The sequence below is a fragment of the Sparus aurata genome, chromosome 3, assembly GCF_900880675.1.
Source record: "Sparus aurata chromosome 3, fSpaAur1.1, whole genome shotgun sequence".
NCBI lineage: Eukaryota > Metazoa > Chordata > Actinopteri > Spariformes > Sparidae > Sparus > Sparus aurata.
The window spans coordinates 10,166,332-10,194,310 of NC_044189.1; the positions used below are offsets into that span (position 1 = coordinate 10,166,332).

A 27,979-nucleotide genomic window follows, 5' to 3' on the forward strand; every position below is an offset into this window, starting at 1 on the left:
TCTGCAGGTGCATCCTCTGCCAACATACCAGAGACATTTGCATAAGACACACAACTGTTGCCGCCGGCCTCTCCCTCCTAATGATCTCTGTGTCTGTGCCTCGTAAAATAAAAAAGGCCCCAGAAGTGGTAAACAACTCCAGGTCAGGCATCTGGACAATGCACTGACGTCAGACCAGCTCCTTCACATTCACCCTCCAGTGATGCCGCTTCACCAGGGAGCCAGGGTGTAATGTTTGTGAGACGAAGAGAAAGAAAAAAGAGAGAGGGGTGGAGGGGGGTGGGCAGGAGTGCGGTCGAAAAAAGAGAAAGAGAGAGCGAGTCCCTCATAAGTCGTCAGAACTGCAGAGGGATCATCTCAGAGGGATCAGACGAGGCTGGATCTGCAGCTGAGACGAGACGCAGCAGAGGGTCTAAGAGGGAACCTGCTCAGATTGATCCAGCTGACCTAACATGATGGAAATGGTCCTAACCAGACTGCGGGACTTCTCCTGCAAGACCTCCACCTTCGACGAATGCAAAGCAGCAGGACAGAGCGCCTGCAGCAGGGATCCTCCGAGCAGGACAGCTGGAGAGGAAGGCAGAAAGCTGGACATAGAGAGCGCACTGGCCTGGCTGCGAAGGGAACTGGTGAGACAAGGGTCTTAGTATTTATCCTACTTTATACTTAATCTCAGAGTAATACTGTTGTATGTACAGTGATATTGACGTACAAAAACATGTGATGGAAGTGTTTAATATAATGCATTATAAGAGATTAAAAGCCCACCATGTAAATAACAAGAACAATCAAGTTTTTCACTAAAGTTAAAGTTAACAAATAAAATAATCTTGTATACTGAAGATTAAAAGCTATCCACTTGCAGGACGTTTATGGCTCCTTAATTTAACATTCAGAGACTTCTGATAGAATGGAAATTAAACTGTGGCTTCGTGAGTAATTAAACGCACTGTCACTCAAGTCAATACACTCATGGATTTCACTGCTACAGCCCTAATTGGTCTGGTACGACCACTGATGGTAGTATTGATGGTAACCGCAGTGGTGGACTCAGGATGTTTAAGGGGCAGGGGCAAAGAAAATAAAAGGGGCACCACATGTATGCGGGGTGGTGGTGGTGATATATTTATAGTGATGAGAGACATTTTGTCCATTGGAAGGGCATCCTCGAGGGCAATTTAACCACCAGAGGGTAGCTGTGAAAAATGAAAAAGTGAAAACTTTGATGTTGATAGCTTGTTAATGACCAAGACGAAACAAACAGCAAGCATAACACACATTAAACACAGTTGAAGATCAAAATGTTCTATAGTTATCAGGATAGAATCGGAATTTATGTTGCGAATGTTACAAAAATCAGATTTTGTGCCCTGTGCTAACTGTAGCCAAAATGTACTTCAATATTCCTAAATACTGCTATATAACAAACATTAGTGAGTCATTTCACCGTCCAGATAATTGTCTCTTCTTGTCCTTCTGTAATGTTTTAAGCATTTAGCATGATCTCCTTGTTGCATATTGTGGTATTCCCACTATTTTATATATTTCTGACACAGCTCCTGTGTCTGAAATACAATTAAATAATAAGAATAAAAGAGAAGCGATTTGTCATTCCAACAGAATGACCTCCCGGGTGGTTGTGAATGTTTTTGTGTGGGGTTATTGCCCTTCTGTTCCTTAGATGCATGTAGGTCATGTTGTTACAACGTCAGCCCCTTTTTTAAAACATCCTCTCCAGTCAAAGAGACTCTGTGTGTGTGTGTGTGTGTGTGTGTGTGTGTGTGTTTGGACCTCTGCGAGCGACTGTGTAAGGCTCATTGTCACGGTCTAATATATCACTCCCCATTTACTGCATTCACCCGGACAGCTCGCCATGGTAACCGGGTGTCCTGAGCACACAGAGGAGAAGAAGCTACGAGCCGGAGTCTGGGCGGTTCGGAACAGATAGTAAAAAACAGGCTCCTGGTTGGGTTGATAAGAACTCTCTTTGTAAATACAATGAATGACAAAACACATTTGTTCATTTCAACAGAGATCTAACAGAAAAATATCGATTTGAACAGTTGACTGGCAACAAACGTTTCATTTCTGTGCTCTGAATAAAGGACTACAGTATATACTCAAATAGTGACCAAAGCCTATATATACCTCAACAGCAGGTTGAAGATGGAAACAGGTCTTTATTTAAACTGATTTAAGTAACTCTATCATGTATTTGAACTGCTTAGTTTGATTTAATATGACAAGCCAAAGCCGGGAGATTATTGTTTTTTTCCTGGCCGGTATTTGAGAGCCGACCTTTATTCCTGTTGACCAGGCCGTTAACAACCAAACTCTTAGTTGAGGAAATACAGCAGACTGGATAAAAAATAATCTTCATTAAGACTGTTCATATAATTGATCCAAATCAAATCCAGGGTAAACACGGTGTAAGCTTGTATCTGTCAGGGCGGGGGGTTAAAAGGGAAGAACTATGGAAATATAGGAGTTGGACCCAAACGCAGATAATCAGAGGACAAGAGGCAGCAATGAGGGGAACAAAAGGCGAGCTTTAATAAAACTAAAGCTGAAGTACAAAAACCAAAAAAGGAGCAAGACCAAAAACGAGACAAAAGCAAAGTAGCAACCAAGAGAGCTAAACAAAGTGCAAACAAAAAGGACAAAGTACAAAATCAAAAATGCAGATTGCAAAACTCAAAATCCAACACATACCATGAGACACGAGAGGAGGCAAGGCAGGAACATGGACATGAACAGACACTGGCAGAGACAATGAACAGACGAGTGCAGGGGATTCACAGACTAAATACACAGACTAATGACCAGACAAGGAACAGGTGAGGAGAGAGCCCAGGTGAGGTAACGAGAGGGAGGAGCATGGAGGACAAAACACTGACAGACAGAGGGAGACAGACTGCAACTGGGAAAATACACAGGAGAACTTAAAGGACACATGACACAATAGGGCATGGAAAATCAAAACATAAGACACAAGACACGCAACAACATGAATACAGAGACATAAAACCAGAGTCATGACAGTACCCCCCCCTCAAGGGGCAGCTTCCAGATGCCCCAAAGGAACCCATTACACAGAGACCTAAAGAAGCCGGGAGGGTGGAGGGGGTTCGGGAGGGGTGCCAAAGTCCAAACGATGATGGGAGGAGGAGGAGGGCCAAGGTTGAGATCCTCAGGAGGTCTGTGGCGAAGACGAAGGTGGTCTGGAGGTCTGTGGCGAAGGCGAAGGCGGTCTGGAGGTCTGTGGCGAAGGCGAAGGCGGTCTGGAGGTCTGTGGCGAAGGCGAAGGCGGTCTGGAGGTCTGTGGCGAAGGCGAAGGCGGTCTGGAGGTCTGTGGCGAAGGCGAAGGCGCTCTGGAGGTCTGTGGCGAAGGCGAAGGCGCTCTGGAGGTCTGTGGCGAAGGCGAAGGCGTTCTGGAGGCCGGCTGCGAAGGCGAAGACGAAGGCGTTCTGGAGGCCGGCGACGAAGACGAAGGCGTTCTGGAGGCCGGCTGCGAAGGCGAAGACGAAGGCGTTCTGGAGGCCGGCTGCGAAGACGAAGGCGTTCTGGAGGCCGGCTGCGAAGACGAAGGCGTTCTGGAGGCCGGCGACGAAGACGAAGACGAAGGCGTTCTGGAGGCCGGCGACGAAGACGAAGACGAAGGCGTTCTGGAGGCCGGCGACGAAGACGAAGGCGTTCTGGAGGCCGGCGACGAAGACGAAGGCGTAGGCGTTCTGGAGGCCGGCGACGAAGACGAAGACGTAGGCGTTCTGGAGGCCGGCGACGAAGACGAAGGCGTGGGCTGGGACCCACTGGAGGCCGGCGACGAAGGCGAAGGCGTGGGCTGGGACCCACTGGAGGCCGGCGAAGAAGGCGAAGGCGTGGGCTGGGACCCACTGGAGGCCGGCGACGAAGGCGAAGGCGTGGGCTGGGACCCACTGGAGGCCGGCGACGAAGGCGAAGGCGTGGGCTGGGACCCACTGGAGGCCGGCGACGAAGGCGAAGGCGTGGGCTGGGACCCACTGGAGGCCGGCGGCAAAGGCGAAGGCGTGGGCTGGCACCCACTGGAGGCCGGCGGCAAAGGCGAAGGCGTGGGCTGGCACCCACTGGAGGCCGGCGGCAAAGGCGAAGGCGTGGGCTGGCACCCACTGGAGGCCGGCGGCGAAGGCGTGGGCTGGCACCCACTGGAGGCCGGCGGCGAAGGCGTGGGCTGGCACCCACTGGAGGCCGGCGGCGAAGGCGTGGGCTGGGACCCACTGGAGGCCGGCGGCGAAGACGTGGGCTGGGACCCACTGGAGGCCGACGGCGAAGACGTGGGCTGGGACCCACTGGAGGCCGGCGGCGGAGGCGAAGGCTGAAGCCCTCTTGAGGCCGGATCGCTGACTGGGAAACCCTCCTGGGCCTTGGCCGGACCACCAACAGAGGTTCGCAGGGAGCTGGTGGCCTGTGAGCCAATAAAGGGTCGCTGGCGGCAGACGACCTTGGCCTGGCCTCCGACCGAGGAGCAGGCGCTGGACTTGGCGTGGGACTCGGCCGGGCCTCCGACCGAGGAGCAGGCGCTGGACTTGGCGTGGGACTCGGCCGGGCCTCCGACCGAGGAGCAGGCGCTGGACTTGGCGTGGGACTCGGCCGGGCCTCCGACCGAGGAGCAGGCGCTGGACTTGGCGTGGGACTCGGCCGGGCCTCCGACCGAGGAGCAGGCGCTGGACTTGGCGTGGGACTCGGCCGGGCCTCCGACCGAGGAGCAGGCGCTGGACTTGGCGTGGGACTCGGCCGGGCCTCCGACCGAGGTGCAGGAACGGGCCTCGGCCGGTCCTCCGACCGAGGTGCAGGAACGGGCCTCGGCCGGGCCTCCGACCGAGGTGCAGGGTCTGAACTTGGCATGGGCCTCGGCCGGGCCTCCGACCGAGGTGCAGGAACGGGCCTCGGCCGGGCCTCCGACCGAGGTGCAGGGTCTGAACTTGGCATGGGCCTCGGCCGGTCCTCCGACAGAGGTGTAGGAACGGGCCTCGGCCGGACCTCCGACCGAGGTGCAGGAACGGGCCTCGGCCGGTCCTCCGACCGAGGTGCAGGAACGGGCCTCGGCCGGTCCTCCGACCGAGGTGCTGGGACAGGCCTCGGCCGGTCCTCCGACCGAGGTGCTGGGACAGGCCTCGGCCGGTCCTCCGACCGAGGCGCTGGGACGGGACTTGGCATGGGCCTCGGCCGGTCCTCCGACCGAGGAGCAGGGACAGGGCTTGGCATGGGCCTCGGCCGGTCTTCCGACCGAGGAGCAGGGACAGGGCTTGGCATGGGCCTCGGCCGGTCTTCCGACCGAGGAGCAGGGACAGGGCTTGACATGGGCCTCGGGCGGTCCTCCGACCGAGGTGCCAGGACAGGCCTCGGCCGGGCCTCCGACCGAGGAGCAGGGACAGGCGCCATCAGGTCCGCCGACTGAAGGCCACAGGCAGGAACAGGCGCCATCAGGTCCGCCGACTGGAGGCCACTGGCAGGTGTCGACCGGGCCGCCGACTGAAGGCCACTGGCAGGTGTCGACCGGGCCGCCGACTGAAGGCCACTGGCAGGTGTCGACCGGGCCGCCGACTGAAGGCCACTGGCAGGTGTCGACCGGGCCGCCGACTGAAGGCCACTGGCAGGTGTCGACCGGGCCGCCGACTGAAGGCCACTGGCAGGTGTCGACCGGGCCGCCGACTGAAGGCCACTGGCAGGTGTCGACCGGGCCGCCGACTGAAGGCCACTGGCAGGTGTCGACCGGGCCGCCGACTGAAGGCCACTGGCAGGTGTCGACCGGGCCGCCGACTGAAGGCCACTGGCAGGTGTCGACCGGGCCGCCGACTGAAGGCCACTGGCAGGTGTCGACCGGGCCGCCGACTGAAGGCCACTGGCAGGTGTCGACCGGGCCGCCGACTGAAGGCCACTGGCAGGTGTCGACCGGGCCGCCGACTGAAGGCCACTGGCAGGTGTCGACCGGGCCGCCGACTGAGGGCCACTGGCAGGTGTCGACCGGGCCGCCGACTGAGGGCCACTGGCAGGTGTCGACCGGGCCGCCGACTGAGGGCCAGCTGGAACCGTTGTCAGCCATTCCGTCAAAGGGGATGACCCAGCTGGCATCGGCTGGGCAGCCAACACAGGAGCTGGGAATCGAGCTGAGGCATGGTCCGTGGCCGGAGCTGAGGCATGGTCCGTGGCCGGAGCTGAGGCATGGTCCGTGGCCGGAGCTGAGGCATGGTCCGTGGCCGGAGCTGAGGCAGGAGTTTGGGCTGGGACCCCAGAGCCTGACTTCAGGGAGCCAGGACGTGGACGGGCTCGTCGCTTTCTCGGTGGAGCCTTGTAGGCCAGCCGGGTTCCACAAAAAGGAGACATTTTAGCTGAGGCATGGGCTGAGGCATGGGCTGGTAGCTTGGCTGCGGCTGAAGAAACCAAGGCCTTTCTGAGGTTAGCCAGCTCCGCTATAAAGAGTGCGACACACGGAATTTCCTTCAACCAAGGCCTAATAAACAGTTCTTCATCAAAACTTGCTATGGCTCTTAGCTTCTTTTCTGTGTCAGCCTCTCCACTGACAACCTCCAACAGTCTGTCCCCTAGCCTACAAAGCTGTAGGCTGTAGTCTGCTGGGTCCATTTTTGGTCCGTTCATTCTGTCAGGGCGGGGGGTTAAAGGGAAGAACTATGGAAATATAGGAGTTGGACCCAAACGCAGATAATCAGAGGACAAGAGGCAGCAATGAGGGGAACAAAAGGCGAGCTTTAATAAAACTAAAGCTGAAGTATAAAAACCAAAAAGGAGCAAGACCAAAAACGAGACAAAAGCAAAGTAGCAACCAAGAGAGCTAAACAAAGTGCAAACAAAAGGACAAAGTACAAAATCAAAAATGCAGATTGCAAAACTCAAAATCCAACACATACCATGAGACACGAGAGGAGGCAAGGCAGGAACATGGACATGAACAGACACTGGCAGAGACAATGAACGGACAAGGAGTGCAGGGGATTCACAGACTAAATACACAGACTAATGACCAGACAAGGAACAGGTGAGGAGAGAGCCCAGGTGAGGTAACAAGAGGGAGGAGCATGGAGGACAAAACACTGACAGACAGAGGGAGACAGACTGCAACTGGGAAAATACACAGGAGAACTTAAAGGACACATGACACAAGAGGGCATGGAAAATCAAAACATAAGACACAAGACACGCAACAACATGAATACAGAGACATAAAACCAGAGTCATGACAGTATAACATTCAGACAGGTCTGTCTGCCCTATAAGTGGAGCCAGAAACTATGTTTTTTATATCAAGTTGGACAGCAACATTTATGCTGGAAAAGATTTTGTGCAAAGAAAAGTAAAACCTGATAGACAACATGCTTTTTTTTATTTAAGACACTACTTTCTGTTTTCAACCAGTAGATTTATCCTAATTTTTGAAAGCTTGAACCATGATCTCATTTGACTGTGAAGGAGCACAACTTAAACCATGTAAGTTCGTTAGTTTTGCTTGGATTATATAATTAAAGTGTTCTTTTAAGTTTCCTTTTCGGAAACATAACTTGCAATTTAAGTTAACCGAACTTGAGAAAACATTAACTTGAGATAGTTGAATCAACAGTCACTTCTTCCTTTTTACACAAGTCAAAGCTGCATCTACTCCTTCCGGAGCTAATTTGTTTCAGCATTTGAACAGAGACAATATGTGAAACTGATCCCAGTGAATTTATTAAAGCATTAAAGTGTGAGGGGTAAAGACTGAATCCAACCGTTATCATGGTTAGCAATGTTTTCACTATTGTAACATAACTTATCTTAAAATGTATTGAAAACACATTAAGTTTCCATTACACACGTTTTCTTCAAACTATGTAAAAAGGAGCCTCAAGAGAATTTCAATTCTCAGACAGTTCAATACGCTGATCATGCTTGAGTTTATTTTAACGAGTGGATTGAACTCAGTGCCTTCATCCAACTCGTAATTCTAAATCAAAAGACTTAAAGTTGTCGTTTAGAAGAAATTTTAACTTTAACCAACTTGGAATTTATGTTAAGTTAACTAGAGAAGATAAGTTGAATAATAATGACATCACCTCTAGTGTGAAAGAAAGAACATCATGGTATTGTTGATGAAAGACACAACAAAAGGACTAATAGTCAAGTCATAAACCAAAGAGTTCCCCTTTAAAACGTGTGTTTTTTGATCATTCGTGTGGAAAAATCCAGCTTTTTATGTGGTTTATGTAAATCAGCAGAGCCTCACCATCAACACTAATCAAATCCCTGTGTGAGCTGTGTTCATGAAGTTCTTGAGAACAAGGAGAGCGATTGGCTGGTGTAAGCCTCTAGATTTAGACGTTTTTGGCTGGGATAGCTTGCAGTGGAGCGGTCTGAGAAAAGGTTCACGGACAGATGCAGATACACACAGGCGGCGTCCAGAGCATTATTTGAAAAGAGTTGGTGTTTTTGGCATGAGGAGGTGGAGCCCCAGCGTGTCCACATCTCCATCTCTCTCAAAGAGTAAAAAATGGGTCACGTCTCTTCTCTCGTTTCTCCGACAAAAGTGTTGACAAAGGCGGCAAAAGCAGCATCTTTCAGCCGGAGCCCGGTCTCAGCCTGGTGAAGTAATTAACAGAGAAAAGAAATGCAGATCGGCCCCAGAGGGGTTTTTTTGTTTGGGACATTCCTAGATCCTGAGGACAAACTTGGACTCTGAAGTTGGTGGAATTCTGAATATCTTATTTTACAATGCAGGCAATTAGATGGTCTCTCATAATAAAAAATAAAAAAAAAAGAAAGAAGAGAACAGCAGAAAGATGCATTTGCATTTGAAAGACGGCAGCGCTCGAATGAAATGGCTGAGGTTTCACACTGAGCGTGAAGTCACTCAGCTTGATCTGCAAGGGAATGGGAGAGTTTCTAAAGTTCTTTATTGATGATATATTTCCCTCATCGTGTGATATTTTGGCCTGCATGTCTGCAAAAGTTTAAAAAATAGCAACTAAACAGACTTTTTTATATATATATATATATATATATATATATATATATATCTATGTGTGTAGATGGAGATGCGATCCCAGGACCAAGCTCTGATCCGGCAGCTGATGGAGCTTCACTCCGGCATCCAGGAGCTCAAGCAGGAGCTGTCTGAGGAGGAAGAGGAGGAGACGGACGAGGAGGAGGAGGAGGCGGCAGAAGACGAGGAGGAGGGAAGCTACTGGGACTCTGAGAGTGAACGAGGAGGCAGCAGCGTCTACTGCAGCTCAGGGGAGGGGGGCTTCTCCGCTTCCTTCATGAAGATGCCGTCGACCCTTTACTCGGGGGTTTTATCGAAGAAGGCGTTCAGCAGAAGAAGCTCTGTGCCTTGAAATTCAAAACTCTTAGAAAAGAAATTCAACTTATGGAGTCTCTCCCCAACTTCCTCATATCCTCTAAAAACAGGCAACAAAGACAAGGTGGAGCAAGGTTAATACATTTGCAATTTACCACTGAATGAAAAGACGAAAGGATGAGTGGAGTTGAGGATAGACAAGAGGAAAGCATGTAAATAATGGCCTTATTTTGGTGACGATTGCAAATAATGTCATTTAGACCTTTGCACAAAATATAATGACACTCTAGTGGCTTATTTAGCTTATGATTAGTCTTTGTTAATTTTATTTTTTACAATAAAAACTGAGAAATTAAAGCATTCATGATGACTATGAATTGACAGGAACTGTTGGATAGTTTTTGGAAACACTTATTTTCTTTATGCAAACCACAGATGTGTAAGAACCTTGGTTCTTTAGGTTCGGTTTTATATTTCATGTTATGACAACACTGACCTAGTTAGGTTGAGGCAAAGGGTCTCTGCTGAGTGACCACCCCCCATGGTGCCCCCCCCAACTGAGACTTCTCGTCCAGAACTCCACCTCCCAATATGTTTACATGTAAAATCTCTGTAAAATGACACGTTGTAGAAAAGCCAGTATGGTGCGCAGCCTATGACACATTCAAATGTGAACGTATCAGAGGTTTCCAGAAACATTGACTGCCAACATATTATCTTTGGTGACTCGGGCTGAATAACTTCCTTATCCCAGAATAAGCTACATCCAGCATTCGGTTAGCTCGACTCTGTCCGAAGGTTATAAAATGAGTCATTGTCACACATCAGTTTTTTTGTACAGATTTAACAAACCAGAAAAAAGTCGAATAGTGAGCTTTAGAACTGTTTGTAGGTGGATTTTGTTGCCTTTGGACAGAGACAAGCTAGCTGTTCCCCACTGTTATTGAGTTTTTATGCTAAGCTAAGCTAAGCTGCTGGCTGCAGCCTCACATTTTATGAACAGATGTAAGAGTGGTATCAATCTTCTCATCTAACTCTCAGCAAGAATGTGAAAAGTGTAAAATATTGTTAGTATATAAATAACGTGACAGAGGATGATTGAAGTCCTGTATTAAACTTTGACCTGAACAAGTGTTGAGTGTGTGTGTGTGTGTGTGCGCGTGTGTGCGCTCGAAGCTCACTGACCTTTCATGACTGTAACTGCAACACAGAACGGATTCAATGCATCTGAAGGACAGCGTGCAGTTAATTGGATTTTTTTATTGGGCCTATTCAGAAATAAAACATTCTTGTGACGGTGTGACATCATTAGTAAATATGTCTTTGAGAAAAGTATTAGTATCGGTCAGTGAACCAACATGTCAAGTAGACTGTCTGTGAAAGTATTTGTGAGCGAGAATTGTTTGGGAGAGAGACGCGGATGTTTTTTCATTAACCACCTGAACTTTTTAGCGGTATTTCAAACAGGTACTGTCCTGCGGAGGTACAGTATGCCAACACAATAAAGACATTAAATCACTGACGGGTGCATGTTTTATTTTTTGTCAAATTACAAAGCACATAAATCATGAAAGAGTGATCTTCTGTTTCATTCTTTTACCTTCATAAAGTCTTGTTTCTTGACCTAACAAAGAAACTAAACGTGTACAAACAGGCTTCTTTAGGATGCAAAAGTGCAAAACATCTACAAAAAAATCAATGCCAGCATCAGATGAAGCCAAGCACATTTTGTCCTTAATTTTTCCTCTTCTCAGATTACTTCACATGCAACTGGTGTCTATGTTTTACCATGACACATTTCATTACAATGAGCCATTATCTCGAGCAAATCGGAGCCGATTCCATCTAAAGAGCTTTCTTTCCACCGGGTCACTGCTGATCGTCCCCCTCTATTTCCACCCCTCCGAAACTCTCCCGCCTCAGTCTTTGGATCTCTGTGTTGAGCCCCAGCAGCGTCTGAGCCAGCTGCAGGTCCTGTGAACGCATCTCCAGCTGCATGACAACAATGAAAAGAACTGAATCAGCACGTTGGAAGACGCAGAGGCACAAGGGTACATTGCTGCATTAACAAACTGACGTGTCGCAAACTGCAGAAAAAAAAAACACGAAATGTCAGGTCTGTCGGTGAACTCACCAGCTCAGACCTCAGCCAGGTTATCGCTCCATCTATCTGCGCCCTCCGCAGCTCCTCGTTGGCTTGGAAACTCCTGCCGAGGCTGACTGGTCTGACAGTGGAGCCAGACTCCTGAGGATCCTCTCTGGACTCTCCTGTCGCCCTGAAGGCGTGAATCAGTTTGTTTTTAATGTTCTCCAGAACCATGGTGGACAAAGTGTCCTCGCTGTGGCTGTCCCTGTCCATGCTGCAAGGGAATGACTGTGTGTCCCCCCTCACGTGTTGCCTCCCAGCACTTTCAGACTCATAAAAAAAAAAAAAACTTCCCTGTTTCCTCTCTTCTTTTTTACTCCACTTTGCAGATCCTCTCCGAACTCGTGGTCCTCCTGAATAAGACTCCACGGCAGCAAGTCTGTGTGCTTCTGTTCGGCAGCTGCAATCACCCCTTTTGCCTGCCTGGTGTTGAACTGGCTTGTTTTGTCATTGTTACTATGGAGAAACTGCCCTCCGTCTGCATGCCCCATCTCCTCCTCCTCCTCCTCCTCCTCCTCCTCCTCCTCCTCCTCCTCCTCCTCCTCCTTTCCGTAACCTTAATAAGAATGGTGGAAGATCTCGGACAAAGACTATTGTTGCCTTCGAAAAGAACTGAAAAGACCCCCCCGACCACCACCCTCCCCTTTTCTTCCCCCCTCTCTCTCTCTTTCTTTTTCCTCCGTCAATCCCGCCTCCATACAATTCCAGTGTGAGAAATGTGTTGTGAGTGAGCTCTCATTTGGTGCCAGAGAGTGTGTGTGTGTGTGTGTGTGTGTGTGTGTGTGTGTGTGTGTGTGTGTGTGTGTGTGTGTGTGTGTGTGCTGGCAAGTACACAAAATCTATCAAACCCCCAGTGGACTTTTTTCAGTGCTTCTCCCTAAATAAGACCTGCTTGTCAGCTTAGGAGACAGACAGGTTGTGCGAGGAAGGAGACACAGCCTCAGTGTTAGCCGATTCAGAGGCACAAAGGCCAACCTACGGTGAAATATAACCATCCCCTTTGTGCCCGAGTTAAGTCCATTCCCTGTGGGGTTTGTGGGATGGTTTTCTTGGCGGCTGTGAGCAGCTTTTTCCCTGACTTCTGTGCAGAGATGAGACAGGGGTCTAGTGTATTTTCCGATCTGACTTATGGGCCCTGGCTGTGTGAAGTGAGAGGACACATTTGGAGGCGACATCACACTCAATCAATGCTCTGAGGCTTTGTCCCGGGGGTAATTCTTTACTGAGAGGAAATGTTTTGCTCGTATTCAACGATATGTCACGGGAAACAAAGAGAAAGGGTGTGTTGGTGTGTATGAGACCTTGTAACGTCCAACACCATATTGAAAACAACCAAATCACAAGAAGCAGTGATTTCATGCTGTCTTGCAGACTGGTGTCTTGTTAAAGAATATCCAGTGGTTTCATGCTTACAAATGTTGAAGCGCCATCTCCAACAGTGGTCTCTCGTTCAAAGTAATTAATTATTTCTCCCTTGCAAATATCAGAAAGCTGTCCACAACAACCATGTTTTTGGTAAAATAAAAATCCAGTGGTTTCAGGCTTGATAATGATGACCTGCAATCCCATTTGCATCTTTTTAAAAATATCCAGTGGTTTCATTCTTACTAACGTTGAAACTCTCTCGACCAGTGTTGCCCTGTTAAAAAAACAATCCAGTGGTTTCATGCCGTCTTGCTCTCCCGGACTGTGGTCTGTCGTTCACAATATTCAGTGCTTTCATGCTTACGAATGTTGAGGTACCATCTACAGCGGTGCCTTGTTAGAAATATCCAGTGATTTCTTTCTTACAGATGTAAGAATGCTGTCTGCAGCATCCAGTGGTTTCAGGCTTACGGTTATTGAAACACTTTCTCCAACAGTGGTTTCGTGCTTACAAATGTTGTCTGGTTGAAAATATCTCATGATCTCTCACTATAAATGTTGAAATGCTGCCTCCGGCTGCCGTCTCTCGTATGCAATATTCAGTGGCTTCATGAGGAGGAGGGGCTGAAAAACAACCACCACTATCAGCGACACCACGGCCGACACGAGACCAGCGCCTCGTGGCTGTCCGTGAGTCTCCCTGGTGCACGTGTGATGTGAAGCTGAGTGTGTGTGAGTTAAATATGTCGCTGTCATTAAATAAAATGACTACAGGCCGCCTTCATTTTGAATCACGGCTGCCTGATGTAAATGTAAAAATGTTTTTGTCTCCAAAATCACTGCACTAATAAGTTTATTTGTAGTTCTAAATGGAATGAAGGTGTTTTTAACCGACTTTTTTGTCTCTCCCACGACGTTATTACTCTCTCCTATAGCGCATTACAATTAAATGCACATGGCCAGTTATGCAAATTCGGCGGTGACTAGTGGCTTCTAGCCACAGCCAATAGCGACTTTCCTTACTGAGGGGTTGGCAACAGTGCACAGCAGAGGCACATGTAACAGAAACAAACAAGCATAACAATCAAGAAGGTGTTGGTCTGAGTTGCTGGGTTGCAACCATCAAATAATGGCAGGAAAATTACACATTGCATATGACTTTTTTTAAGACTTGTGTTGGAGCTATTCATTGTTTTGTAATATAATTTCAACATTTATTTATGTTGTTGAGTTCTAGTTAATTCATTAGTTTGATGACAATATTAGTAGAATTGTTTTTGTGATTTTGAATATTTGATTAGGCTTTTGTTTTGAAGGCATTGGCACAGGTGAATCTATACATGACTAGGCAGGTGGTAGAAGGCAAGCATTGGGAAGGGTTAATGTGTTATTGCCAGGATGGTAGGGCAAGAATGACGCAGATGCCACTGTCAATTGTTTGCCGCTCAAAGCAAAATAAGCCACAAACCTGTCTGCTCAGATCTGGCAAACCAAGTTTGTATGAAATGCCAGTCACAGTTGATCTGTTGGATCCCAGAGAGAGTGATCGTACCCTTATACTCAACGGAAAGGTAAGAACAACATGTTTTAATTCCTCTTACTGCAATTTTAGTACTTATTGTGACCCTCTTCTGTTTTTTTTATTTTTGTTTTTTTGTTTTTTTAATATACTGTTTATAATCCTGCGAGGGGAAATTCTTTTTTTCCACTCACATTACACACACACAGGCGCACGCACACACACACACATGCAGTGTATAGAGGAGATGAGTGAAGGGGCTGCCACACATGCTACATCGCCCGATGAGCAGTGTGAGAGGTCGATGCCTTTTTTAAGGGCACCTCGGGCAATACCCAGGATGTGAACTAGCATTCTCTAACTGCTAGTCCACATCATACTTTATTTGGTCCGAGTGGGACTTGAACCGATAACCTTCGTGTTGAATTAGGTAACATTAGATAATGTGATGTATTATCGGACTATTTGATGAGTACCTCTCTTTTCTTGCCTGCCTGCTTTCTCTGTCAGTGGGACACACTGAACTTATAGACAGTGTCCAAGGACACACACACGGCAACATAGTCGGACTAGTCAGTCCAGACTGGTGGCCCCAATAATGGCTCTGAATAAAAGAAATACTGGTACTTGAAAAAATTGTACTTTAAGTAATTTGTAGGTACGGATGCATTACTGGTAAACTGAGCCCAACAGCTGACAACAATCCAGGCATTTATTAGGTAAATGCCTTTTGCTAGTTTGGAATAGCACTTTAATAAATGGGCCTATACATTGGCTCCATGATATATTCTGTAGACATGTTTTCCCAGCACTGCAGCAGCTCATAATAGGATGGCAGAAGTAGAAACCAAACCTTTTTAAGTACACAGCTATGGTGCCTTTGTATTGTCATCCATGTACTAAAAACCAACACAATACAATATACTGTTTAATTCAGCTTGACCAAAGCACACAGACGCTCACAGGATTGATATAAGTGAGCAACAGGAAAAATTTCAGTAAAATCCCCTTTCTCAATTATTCAGTAAAAGTTTGGTTACATCTGTGTTGGGCCTCACCATGGCGCAAACAAAGGAGAAGGCGTGTAAGGATCAAAAGCTTAATTACTAGGGCGTTATTAAGCTGAGGGATTTAAGAACACCCAAAAGGTCTAACAAACTGTAATTCGAGGTACTGTCCATCCCCAAAACTTTAACCATTTCCCTATTGGATTAAAGTGGCCGCTTTAAACAAAAAAAAACTCAGACAGGATGACAATGATGTCACTCAGAGTTTAAAGGTGAGAAGACCCCTCTGCACTAGAGGTGGATTTCATCATTTGATGTCGAGATTCAGTTCCCGTCGGTCAGTTCGGCAGGATGAATCGTTTATGTAGTTCGTTGGTTTGTTCGTTCCTTCAGTTGCGCTTTTGGTGCGTCGTTCAGCGGTGAATCACTGTGGCCAATACTTAGCTGCAACTTCATGGTTATGTGTACTTTAAGACAACACAATAGTTAGCAGCTAACAGCTAAAGCCGGCTAGCCAAGAACGAGTGACTGACTGAACGTGAACGACAGGAAAGGAATCAGTGACCGAACAAGAACGATGAGCTGTGAACAAAATTAAATGTTTTTGGGTTTTTTTCTTGGAAACGGTTGCTATGCTTTCCTGTTTCACATTGGCTGAAATTCGACGACAGTGTCCTAGACTCAGCATACGATTGGCTGGCTCTTAGTCCTCCTCACCACTCTGATTACTGAACAATGAACAACACAGCGACTGGTCTGTGAGAATGAACGAACGAACGAATGAGAGAGAAGTGAAACGGAATCAGTTTAGTTTGTTCGCGTTTAAGAGTAGTTCATTCGTTTTGCAGTGACCTAGGCTACAGGTACTTCTTCGCTGGACAGAAACAGAAGCTGTTTTTAGACAGGGCAGCAAGCCGCCAATTTACCCGTCCTTTTGGCGGCTAGGTCCGCAGTTTTAGACAGAGACCGGCAAATTGGGAGTTAGTTTTCATCCGCAGATTTGCCACCTCGGAGGGTACACTTATTTGTGCCTCGCCTGCTATCTAAATCCGAGGCGTCAATGTGCCAGACCCTGCGTGAGATGGGCAGAGCCGAGGTGTCGATGACCTGCACTGTTGTGCGACCCACAGCCTGGGAGTTTTAAAACCAGGAAACAGCTGATCACAGCAGTCAGTCCATCACTTCATCTGCGGACATTAAGATGAGCAACTGTACAGCCACTGAGATCCAGGAGACGCTAGCGTCTCCTCGGTCTCTGTAGCTGTCTTTGTTGTCCGCTTGTTATTGAAGCGGCAAGCTAGGAACTGTCGCTACTTTCAAATTAAAAGCCCCCCGCTAAGAACCCAGTTCTAAACTCCAATGGGGTACAATGTAAAGCACTTATTTTGAAGACAAATTTGTTATCACTGTTCACAGCCCAACTTCATGCTTTACGTCATGTCACATGTTTACACCTACCCCGGTGGTGGCTTTTGGAAAAGGAGGAATATAATGTCCCCGTTTTAGAAAAACAGGGCAGCACATTGCCGCCCTTACCTTTGAGCAAATGTGCTGCCTTTTCTATCTAAAAAGGGCTAGAGACTGGTTTTGTTTTACTTTAATTTTTGTTAGAATATTCTGTATTGCTTTTTGGAGTGGGTACTATCCCTCCAAATCCAACTTGCATGCAATCAAACTGCACACGAAGCCAAAGATGACATAATCGTCGTCTGTTCAAATTTCACGCACTTGTGTAGTAATTACCTTTGGTCGATACACTCAGTGCTGCCATTTTTTAATTCCAGGTATATGATTCAGCCGAATCACAATCATCGCATCGGAATTCATGGTCTCGCATGTAGGGTTAGGGTTAGGGTTAGGGTAGTCTGGCGAATGTGACCTCCCAGGCCGCGTTTGGCCATCTTTGTAGTCTTTACAAAGGACTCCCTGCCAGACTCACATTCACACAAGCGCACACACACACATTCACACACGCACACACACATATTTCCACCCTTTTTTATGTTTGGCTTGCTTATGTTTTTCCCATATTGTAGTAGCTGGTTGAGACTGTGAGTGCTCAGATTTACACCTTCCACCATATCTAATTATTGATATTTTCATAATATTAACAATTTTGATACATTTCAGGCTTTGAGACTAAAAGTATATCATTTGAATACTGATCCTTGACTTCAGTGTGGTGCCCCGTGTTCATTAATGAGGCATAGTTAGCAATCCACTGTCTCTGAAAAATTAGTCATGCCTAAGAAAGACATCATTTATCTTTTGGTGGTAGGTTTTGGTGCTTGCTTAAAAATACTGTAGCGCTTTCTAGAGAACATACTTCCTCTTCCCCCTCATCTTTTGTGTCTTGGTGTGTGTGCATGTGCGTCATGTGTATGGAGCCAGGAAGGTGACTTTAAAATTTGGCATCCAAAAAAAAAAATTGTCATTGAAAACAAAACCAGTACTGAAAAAGGAAACATTGTCATTGAAACATTTGTATTGGCATTGAAACAAGTATTGGCACTGAAAAAAGAAACTAATTCAAATAATTCAAATCCGAAAATCTTATCATTTTATTTTATTTGGATTTTTTCGTATTTTTCAATGACAATCTTCAGATTTTTTCTTCATGTCACTTTTTTTTCAGTGACAGATTTTTTTACAATGTCAGTTTTTTTTCAGTGTCACTGATTTTCAGTTTCAACTTTCTGTCACTGTTTTGGCATCGAGAAGGAGGGGCCTGAGGGGAGGGGCAAGTAGAGCGTGGTTTGCATATCATTTGAGAAGGTAATGGCAGCAGCCTGCGGGAAGGCGGGGCTGGACGGTCCAGCCACAATACCGTTGTAGGATCCGTGTGCCGGCCCTGGGCAACACAGAGTCCAACTACCTTGCAGACTTTTCTTCAAGCTCTCTCCTGATGTGCCCAAGTCTTTGTGTATCTGGTTCTGTCCCGGAGCTCCCTAGCTTCGGTCTCTATATGCGTATGGAGTGTGGTAGTAGTACCGGGGCGCCGAGCACGGAGCATTGGGCCCCACGTTGGGCGCCAAAAGTTTTGTTAAAATAATTCTGCGATAATTTTAGAACTTGAGGAAGGAGATCGGAGTCAGCTCAAAGTTCAAACAAGGTTTTAATCTTGCACAAGAGGAGCATTCACAGAGCAACACGCAGGTCTGTTACAAAGTGACGACCCAATGTCTGAGGAGAAAAGCCTGGTATTTATCTGTCTCTGTGGGTGTGTTTTCACTCTAGTAGTTACTAATTTATGTCTTGCACTTAAAGGAATAATTCACAGAGAAGGAAGTGATAACCTTTAGTGGTCACTCAATATCTTACATAGGTCATATAACAACCCAAAGTTACAGGTCGTGTTAAACAGTTACATTGAACATTCCTGTGTAAGATTTCAGTTCACATCTCTCTTCATGAAGTACAAAATTTCCATCACAAGATGGTACCTGACTTGGTCCCCTGGAAACCAGTTGTGTCCGTATTCTCACAGTCAGAACAGAAGGCCAGTTAGCAGGGTCAGTGGACAGAGGATCATCCTCAGTAGGCAATTCTGCTCCGGGCATTTCTAATGGAGAGCACAAGGGCATTAGTATACACACATTGTTCACAGCGTTTATAGTGGTGGAAAATCTCAATATAATGTTATGCAAAATGAATGCAAACCAAATGAATGCCCAAGTGGCTGGCAAAGACCGGTCTGATCAGTTTGATAGGCAGAGCAAGTTGGACACCATCATAGTACACTTTAATAGTGTGTATCAGTGTGATAGTTAAACACCTTATACTCCTTATACTCTGCAGAAAGGTAAGAACAACATGTTTTAATTTCTCTAGAGAATAAGAATATTTACTGCAATTTTGTCGATTTAGGTAACATTATATAATGTGGTGTACTGTTGGACTATTTGAGGAGTACCTCTCTTTTCTTGCCTGCCTGATTTTCTCTGTCAGTGGCACACACTGAACCGTTAGACAGTGTCCAAGGATACACACACGGCAACATAGTCGGACAAGTCAGTCCAGATTGGTGGCCCCAATAATGGCTGTGAATGAAAGAAATAGTCGAGTCGGAAAAAGTTTGTTTTTTTACTGTGAAAACCACAAATATGCTCAACGAACCATTTATATTACCTATGATGCAAAAATAAATTGTTGTTTGCTAAATTTTTGCATAAGTTTTTGAAATTTACAAAGTTATATGTAACTATTTACATTTAAATGCAGGCAACGCCTCAGGCTCAGGTCTGCCTGAGCTCCTCCAGCTCCTGCTCCACATTCATCAGTCTCCTCATTGTTTTGACTCATTAAACAAAAAAACGACTCCACTACACACTACACTAAACACTACATAACACACTAACTATACACTCCAAACACGCTAAATGTCACAAAGCTCCCAACTCTCAAAACTCGCGATCTCTGTCGCTGCCTCTGTGACCAGCACTGCTGCTTTCACTGTTCCGCCCCGTCCCTTCCAAATCTTCCCCCCCGCCCTAAGCCTGTGGAGCCTGAATGGTGACTTTAAAATATGGCATCCCAAAAAAAAATTGGCATTGAAAACAAAACCAGTACTGAAAAAGGAAACATTGAAACATTTGTATTGAAAACAGTTGTATTGGCATTGAAACAAGTATTGGCACTGAAAAAAGAATCTAAGTAAAATAATTCAAATCTGAAAATCTTATCATTTTATTTTATTGGGATTTTTTTGTATTTTTCAATGACAATCTTCAGATTTTTTCTTCATGTCACTTTTTTTTCAGTGACAGATGTTTTTACAATGTCAGCTTTTTTTCAGTGTCACTGATTTTCAGTTTCTACTTTCTGTCACGGTTTTGGCGTCGAGAGGGAGGGGCCTGAGGGGAGGGGCAAGTAGAGCGTGGTTTGCATATCAAAGGCGGGGCTGGATGGTTCCAGCCACAGTACACCATTTTAGGGCCCATGTGCGGGCCGTCTCTGGGCAACACAGAGTCCAACTACCTCGTGGACTTTTCTTCAAGATCTCTCCTGATGTGTCCAAGTCTCTGTGTATCTGGTTCTGTCCTGGAGCTCCCTAGCTTCTGTCTCTATATGCGTATGTAGTGTGGTAGTAGTACCGGGGCGCCGAGCACGGAGCATTAGCCACAGTTAGCACAACAGTACAACAGCAGGTTGTTCTCGCTTGTTGTGTTGTTCCGAGCCGGGGCTGCAGCGCCGACAGCAGCGCTCTGGTCTGCTCCCCGAGCTCTGTGCCACCATACCGCTACCGGAGACCGGAGACCGGAGCTCCCCTCTAAACTCAGTTCATGTGAATAATATCACTATTCCTACAATGGCTCCTTTGAGTCGAAGCGAATAAACTCAACAAGTCAGTATGCGGGGAAAGTCAGCTGTGATTGTGCTACTGTGGTTCATAGTAAAGTACAACAGACGGCTGTAATCAAGTAACAGACACATATTTTCATAACTAAATGACTTTTCTCCAAGCACTCTCCTTTATTGTCTGGTCTCTGTATGCATGTGCAGCGGTGCGGTGGCACAGAGCTCGGGGAGCAGATGGAGCGCTGCTGTCGGCGAGGCAGCCCTGGCAAGGCAGCCCCAGCTCGGAGCGACACAACTGGGGCTAATGCTCCGTGCTCGGCGCCCCGGTACTACTACCAGACTCCATACGCATATAGAGACCGGAGCTCGGGAGCTCCGGGACAGAACCAGATACACAAAGACTTGGACACATAAGGAGAGAGCTTGAAGAAAAGTCTGCGAGGTAGTTGGACTCTGTGTTGCCCAGAAACGGCTGGCACACATCCTACAACGGTATTGTGGCTGGACTGTCCAGCCCCACCTTCCCGCAGGCTGCTGCCATTACCTTCTCAAATGATATGCAAACCACGCTCTACTTGCCCCTCCCCTCAGGCCCCTCCCTCTCGACGCCAAAACAGTGACAGAAAGTTGAAACTGAAAATCAGTGACACTGAAAAAAAACTGACATTGTAAAAAAATCTGTCACTGAAAAAAAAGTGACATGAAGAAAAAATCTGAAGATTGTCATTGAAAAATACTAAAAACTGGCACATAGTTTGAAGGTTGCTCTAACATATGGCGTCAGAACAGAGACTCACAGAGGCTCCGTCTCGCTGCTACATCATCTTAATTTGGTCACGTGATTTTGACGCGCCGGCGCGACCTCAGAGGCAGAGTGATAGAGTTTCTCTCTATGGCACTGCTCAGAGGGTTGAGTAATTTTTTAAGTACGGGGTGCATTACTGGTAAACTGAGCCCAACAGCTGACAACAATCCAGGCATTTATTAGGCAAATGCCTTTTGCTAGTTTGGAATAGCACTTTAATAAATGGGCCTATACATTGGCTCTATGATATATTCTGTAGACATGTTATCCCAGCACTACAGCAGCTCATAATAAGATGGCAGAAGTAGAAACCAAACCCTTCTCAAGTACACAGCTGTGGTGCCTTTGCATTGTCATCTGTGTACTAAAAACCAACATAATACAATACACTGTTTAATTCAGCCTGACCAGAGCACACAGATGCTCACAGGATTGATATATCTGACCAACATGAAAAAATGCAGGAACATAATATCATGTTGGCCTCATATGGCCTCACACCTTAAGGCTCAAACAAAGGAGAAGGCCTGTAAGGAAAATCAAAAGCCTAATTACGAGGGCGATATCAACCTGAGGCATTTAAGAACTAAGGAACTGAACCAACGCCCAAAAGGTCTAACAACCAGCACTGCCCACTACAGACCTCACCCTGTACTCTGCACTGTGCAATAAGTCTGTACAAAACTCACTTCTGTTTTTGCACTATCTGGTCAATTTCCTTTACACCCATATTTATTATTTTTGTGTAAAATCTGTGTATAAATATTTGATGTTAATTTTGCACTATATCATGTAAATATGTATATACGTCTATCCTCTTTCTTCCCACATTTGGAGGCGACATCACACTCAATCAATGCTCTGAGGCTTTGTCCCGGGGATATTTCTTTACTGAGAGGAAATGTTTTGCTAGTTTTCAAAAATATGTCACGGGAAACAAAGAGAAGTGGTGTGTGTGCCTGTCTGTGTTGGTGTGTATAAGATCCTGTAACGTCCAACACCATATTGAAAACAACCAAATCACCAGAAGCAGTGGTTTCATACTGTCTTGAAGTCTGGTCTTTTGTTAAAGAATATCCAGTGGTTTCATGCTTACAAATGTTATTATTTGTATTTTAAATTGGTGTATCGGTGTATCAAAGTATTAATTTGCTGTTAATTTTGCACTATATCATGTAAATATGTATATACGTCTATTCTATTTCTTCCCTTTTTAATTATATTGTTTATTTTTGCTATTGGTTTTTGTTTTTGTAATATTCTGTCGCTGCTGAGACAAACAAATTTCCCCGTCTACGGGACATTAAAGGATTTCTGATTCTGATTCTGGTTCAAACTGTAATTCGACTTACTGTCCATCCCAGAGACTTTCACCCGTTCCCTATTGGATTAAAGTGGCCGCTTTGAAAAAAAACTCAGACAGGATAACAATGACGTCACCTAGATTTTAAAGGTGAGGAGACCCCTCTGCACGTCGCATTTAACATGATGCTGTGAAGAGACCCCGGTTTCATTCAGCAGTTACTGTAGGGGTGTACCTTGATAAATGTTTTTCAATTTTGTTAGACCTCAGCTACAGTTCCTTGACTGGTTTTGTTTTACTTTAATTTTTGTTGTAATATTCTGTATTGCTTTTTGGAGTGGGTATTATCCCTCCAAATCCACGTTGCGTGCATTCAAACTGCACACGAAGCCAAAGACGACATAATCGTCGTCTTTGTTCAACGATGATTCACCACAATCACAATCATCACATTGGAATTTGTGTTTTCACATGACTTCACCAAGTCACACTTGACATTTCCTGGAGTCGCCACAACAAGATTTCCAAAGTCACGCCCATCAATTTTGTAGTCCAGTGAATGTGACCTCCCAGGCCACGTTTGGCCATCTTTGTAGTCTTTACAAAGGACTCCCTGCCACACTCACATTCACACACACGCACACACACACACACACACACACACACACACACACGTTTCCACCCATTTTTATATTTGGCTTGCTTATGTTTTTCCCATATTATAGTAACAGCTGGTTGATAAGGTCAGTGCTCGGACTTACGTCTTCCACCTTATCTAATTATTGATATTTTCATAATATAAACAATTTTGAGACATTTCAGGCTTTGAGACTAAAAGTATATCATTTGATTATTGATCCCTGACTTCAGGGTGGTGCCCCGTGTAACCTATGTTTCATTAATTAACATTAACAATTTAATTGATTAACAGTAACAATTTAACTAATAATCAATAATAAATTTATATCAAATATCTATACCCAACATCTGTAACTTTGAGATATGAGAATTCACCACTTAGAATTGCAAAATGTTTTAACAGTTTCCAGTGTTAATTTAGTACTTCTCAAAACACAGTGACCACTGTAAAACATTTTTTTAGTGTGAAAACACAGACAAAAACACTGACTTCAGAATAGTACCTTAAACTCCAACTCTGTCATGCTGACACACTGATCAAAACAGACTTCAAACATTTTCTTCCTTGAAGAAACCACAAACTTGCCATGTTTTCATTAAAGTAATGTGATTGTTCAGTCACGTAAGACCAGTTCAGTCATAACTGATCGATGGTTTGTTCAAGAGAAGAAACATGAGGAAGGATGCAATTTAAATGATCTAACATCAGTTTCTTATTCTGCCTCCACAGATGACTCCACCAGCTTCCATGAAAACACTGTTTGTTGCAGCAATATGTGCCCTTCTCCTGCAGTGCTGTGTTCTTGTATTCTTCGCAGATTTTGAGCCTTATGATGGCAAGAATCCAAATGAAAAGCCCATAGTTCTGCTGTGGTTCAGGCCTGAAGGTGTGATATTTGATTTCAAAGATTGCTCTGAACTCTTCAACATTGACAGCTGCATTCTGACCGAAGACAGATCCCTCTACAACAAATCAAAGGGAGTCATTTTCTACCACAAACACATCGACTGGGACTTGGGAAATATGCCACAGGAGCCACGTCCAAGTTTTCAAAAGTGGATTTGGTTCCATGTGGAATCCCCAACGAACACGAGGAAGATACCAGGTCTGGAAAACCTGTTCAACCTAACATTTTCCTACAGAAGAGATGCTGACATCACAACGAGGTTTGAACACACTATCAGAGAAACAGAAATGATAGATGACTTTATTCTGCCCAAGAAAGACAAACTGGTCTGTTGGATTGTTAGTAACCGCAATCCAAACACTGGAACCAGTACAAGAGATCAATATTATCAGGAACTGTCCAAACACATTAAGATCGACCTCTTTGGTAGCGGCTTCACGGGGAACCGCTTGAGCCTTGAAGAGTACACAACCATCAGTAGCTGTAAGTTTTACCTCTCATTTGAGAACTCGATCCACAAAGACTACATGGAGAAGGTTAACGGGCCCTTTGCAGCAGGGACAGTCCCAGTAGTTTTGGGTCCCCCCAGAGAAAACTACGAGGAGTACATTCCCTCTGACGCCTTCATTCACATAAACGATTTTCCTGATGCGAAGTCACTGGCTGAGTATCTGCTCTACTTGGACAAGAACGAGGAAAAGTACATGCGTTACTTTGAGTGGAGGAAGTTCTACTCAGTCCCTCCTCATCTCCTGGGAGTTGAAAATGAATTCATTCATCACATCTGTCTCGCCTGCGACTACATGTCAAGAGACGAAGGCTACAGTGTTGTCCATGACCTTTATGAATGGTACTTCTCAAACTGATGGTGGCCCAAACATGCACGTGAATACAGGGATTAGTAGCTGGGGGAAGTGGTGACGGCTATTTTGTTTCAAATTTTGACGATGTGCTATCAGGCCAGTTTGCCACATCCAATCCTGAAGTGAATGTTAATTCTGAAGACTCAAGACTCACTTAATCAGACCTCACCTCGACCCTGCATAGCATGACTCAAAATGGGCATGAAGATGTCATGACTCTATTCAAACACATAAACCTTGAGGAAGATTGGATCAAGTATTCAAGCGTCAGTGGAACCTTGGGTTTCACGGTGAGACCCACAGTTGTCCTTCTGAAGCATTATTAAGATCTCTGAAGACTTTTGAGACCAAATTTGAGGTGGATTAGGTGTACACAGGAGGTGTAGTACATCAAAGTATAAAACATGTCATATCCTCATTCTAATAATTGATTATGATTCAAACTAGGATTAAAACCATATATTAGCATATAGATATCTTCGTGCTGGGACTCCCATCAAACGTGCCACGGCCGCCACGCTGCCATGGCAATTCTTACTCTTGTCTCTTGTATTCTGTTTGTGCATTGCTCAGAATATACAGTTGGATTGTTGAGGTGACAAAGATGCTTTGCTCACTATAAATGTTGAAACGCTGTCTTTGGTGACTTTGGTCTCTCTTTGGTCTCTCGTATACAATATTCAGTGACTTCATGCTTATGACTGTTAAAGTCCCATCTACAGCAGGATCTTGTTAAAACAATATTTATTTTTTCTAGCTTACAAATGTTAAAATGCAATCTCCAACAGCTGTGTTTTGTAAATATATCCAGTGGTTTCGCGCTATCGTCCTGCCTCCAGCTGTGGTCTCTCGTTTACAATATTCAGCAGTCTCTTGTTAAAAAGACCCTCACCTAGCAGCCCTGTCACTCACCTGATAGAAAGTCAGTTCATAAATACATACACATATTGTAAAAAAAATGTGATACGACACATATGTCACCTACAAATATGACTAATGGTGTGTAGAAACACAAATTGCCAAAATTGTATTCTGGTGACAGCGCTGTAAAAAAACACGGTCTGCTCTAGAGATCCAACATTAAATAAAGGGCTCTGATTCGCAATTCTGCCATACAGCGAAGTGTAGAGATGGATGGCTGAGAGAGAGAGAGAGAGCACATGTGAGAGCTCATAAGATGTGAGCTATGACTCCCTTTGTACAGAACGGTCCGTGGAGCGTGAGAGGAAGTTGGATGGATTGGGTTGTCAGTCTTGAAGGCCAAGGAAGCAGTGCAACACATGACAACAATAAGAGGGACAAACCAGCTGCCAAATGCACACACGGAGCCTCAGGTGGTGGGATGGCCTTATGTGACCGAACATTATTAGTAATTATGTTTAAGATTGCTCAATTGTAGTTGTAGGGAGCACTGGTTAGATTCTGGGGATGAGGGACAGGAAAGGCTTCATCTACACCGTTTGGACAAATTATTAGAATTATTTTATCCACCACAGTCTGGGACTTTTTCTCTGCTATGAATGATGTGTTCAGACAACTTTGCTGCCTCCTGGTGGTCTGCTCAGCCATCTGCAGGATGTCACAAGTGTAGTCTTGCAGCTGCTTGCTTTTTAAAATATAATTGATAATGTGTGTTCATTTATCTAAAGGGATTACTGCTGAAATCTTTATATTGTATTTTAGTGCTGTACATATTTAAGGTTGAGGTTATTTTGACTACTTTATATTTTGTTGGGTCGTTTAATCTACAGCTCATATTCTATAAGATCAGAATTGGTATTGTAAATTGGTATTGGTATCTTTGTATTTGATTTAATTAGTTGTTATTGTTTTTACTTCCATGTTCATGTCCTTTATTCTCATTTTATCTGCTGGGTCTGGTGTCAGTATGTGTAACTTTGTGAAAGACATGCTACATAAATAAAGTTTATCATTACTATCATTCATTGTGTTTTTTATTGATAACCATATGTCTCGTTAAAAGTCAACTCAATTTCATGAGCTCAGATAAACATTTTTGTGACTATTCATATTACAGTTTCTCAGAGATGGTGATATTTAGTTTGAGAATGTGTTTTTAAATACATAAATATTTGGTGTTGGTTTGATGCCGCTATTCAATTTGCGGACATCTTCCAACTCATTTTGGCCTACTGTCAATGCAGACACTGATATATGTATATATTTTTAACACCCAATTACAGAGAACATTAAGTTGCCAATGTTGACGCCAGAATACAATGCTTTTCAAAATGTACACATAAGAAAGCTGTATAAATAATGTCTCACGTTGTCTGCGCATAACTGAAGTTTAATATTATTTAGGGGCCAATGCCAATATATCACATTAATGCCTTTATCGGCCGACACTGCTATTGTACTGATATGATTTTGTCACCCTTCCATAAAAGAAAATGAATCCTTTAGTTTAAAGTAACTAGATTTGGAGATACATGATTTGTTTTCACTGGACAGGAAGGGTATAAAAATGTCATTTAAAAAGTAACTAATAGACTGATTAAAGCTGTCAAACAAATGTAGAAGAGTCTAAAGTACAATATTTACCTCTGATAGGTAATGGGGGAAGGTTAGCTGCAAAGTAACTAACTAATTAGATACATGTAGTGGACTACAAAGTAATATTCACTTCCAAAATGTTGTGCAGTAGGAGTACACATACTTAGTTAGCCTACTTTCCAGCATTGTACACAGGTGAACAGAAGGGTGCAGACAGGTGTAGGGCTCAGCATCCCTCCTCTCTCCCTCCCATCAGCACCACTCTGCATCCTGCTGAGGTCTAAACG

The 27,979-nt window shown here is 45.2% G+C and overlaps 1 protein-coding gene across 3 annotated transcripts; it reads left to right on the forward strand.

Moving 5' to 3' along the window:
• Positions 1-94: 94 nt before the first annotated feature.
• LOC115578614 (alpha-(1,3)-fucosyltransferase 9) lies at positions 95-27,117 on the forward strand. 3 transcript variants are annotated; one of them, XM_030411655.1, is made up of 2 exons: positions 95-629; positions 24,135-27,117. In XM_030411655.1, exons 1-2 carry the CDS (start codon positions 453-455, stop codon positions 25,176-25,178), a joined length of 1,221 nt encoding a protein of 406 aa, XP_030267515.1. In that variant the 5' UTR covers positions 95-452; the 3' UTR covers positions 25,179-27,117. The 3 variants fall into 3 exon arrangements, with proteins under 3 accessions (XP_030267515.1, XP_030267516.1, XP_030267514.1); XM_030411656.1 differs by lacking the exon at positions 24,135-27,117 and adding an exon at positions 9,054-10,841 and having other exon boundaries at positions 260-629; XM_030411654.1 differs by lacking the exon at positions 95-629 and adding an exon at positions 14,068-14,404.
• The last annotated feature ends 862 nt before the right edge of the window (positions 27,118-27,979 follow it).

Excerpts from the sequence above, each read along its gene's own strand:
- LOC115578614 (XM_030411654.1), top strand. The coding sequence starts at position 14,174 with ATGACTAGGCAGGTGGTAGAAGGCAAGCATTGGGAAGGGTTAATGTGT. Across the intron at positions 14,405-24,134 it reads CCCTTATACTCAACGGAAAG|ATGACTCCACCAGCTTCCAT; the intron begins GTAAGAACAACA and ends CTGCCTCCACAG.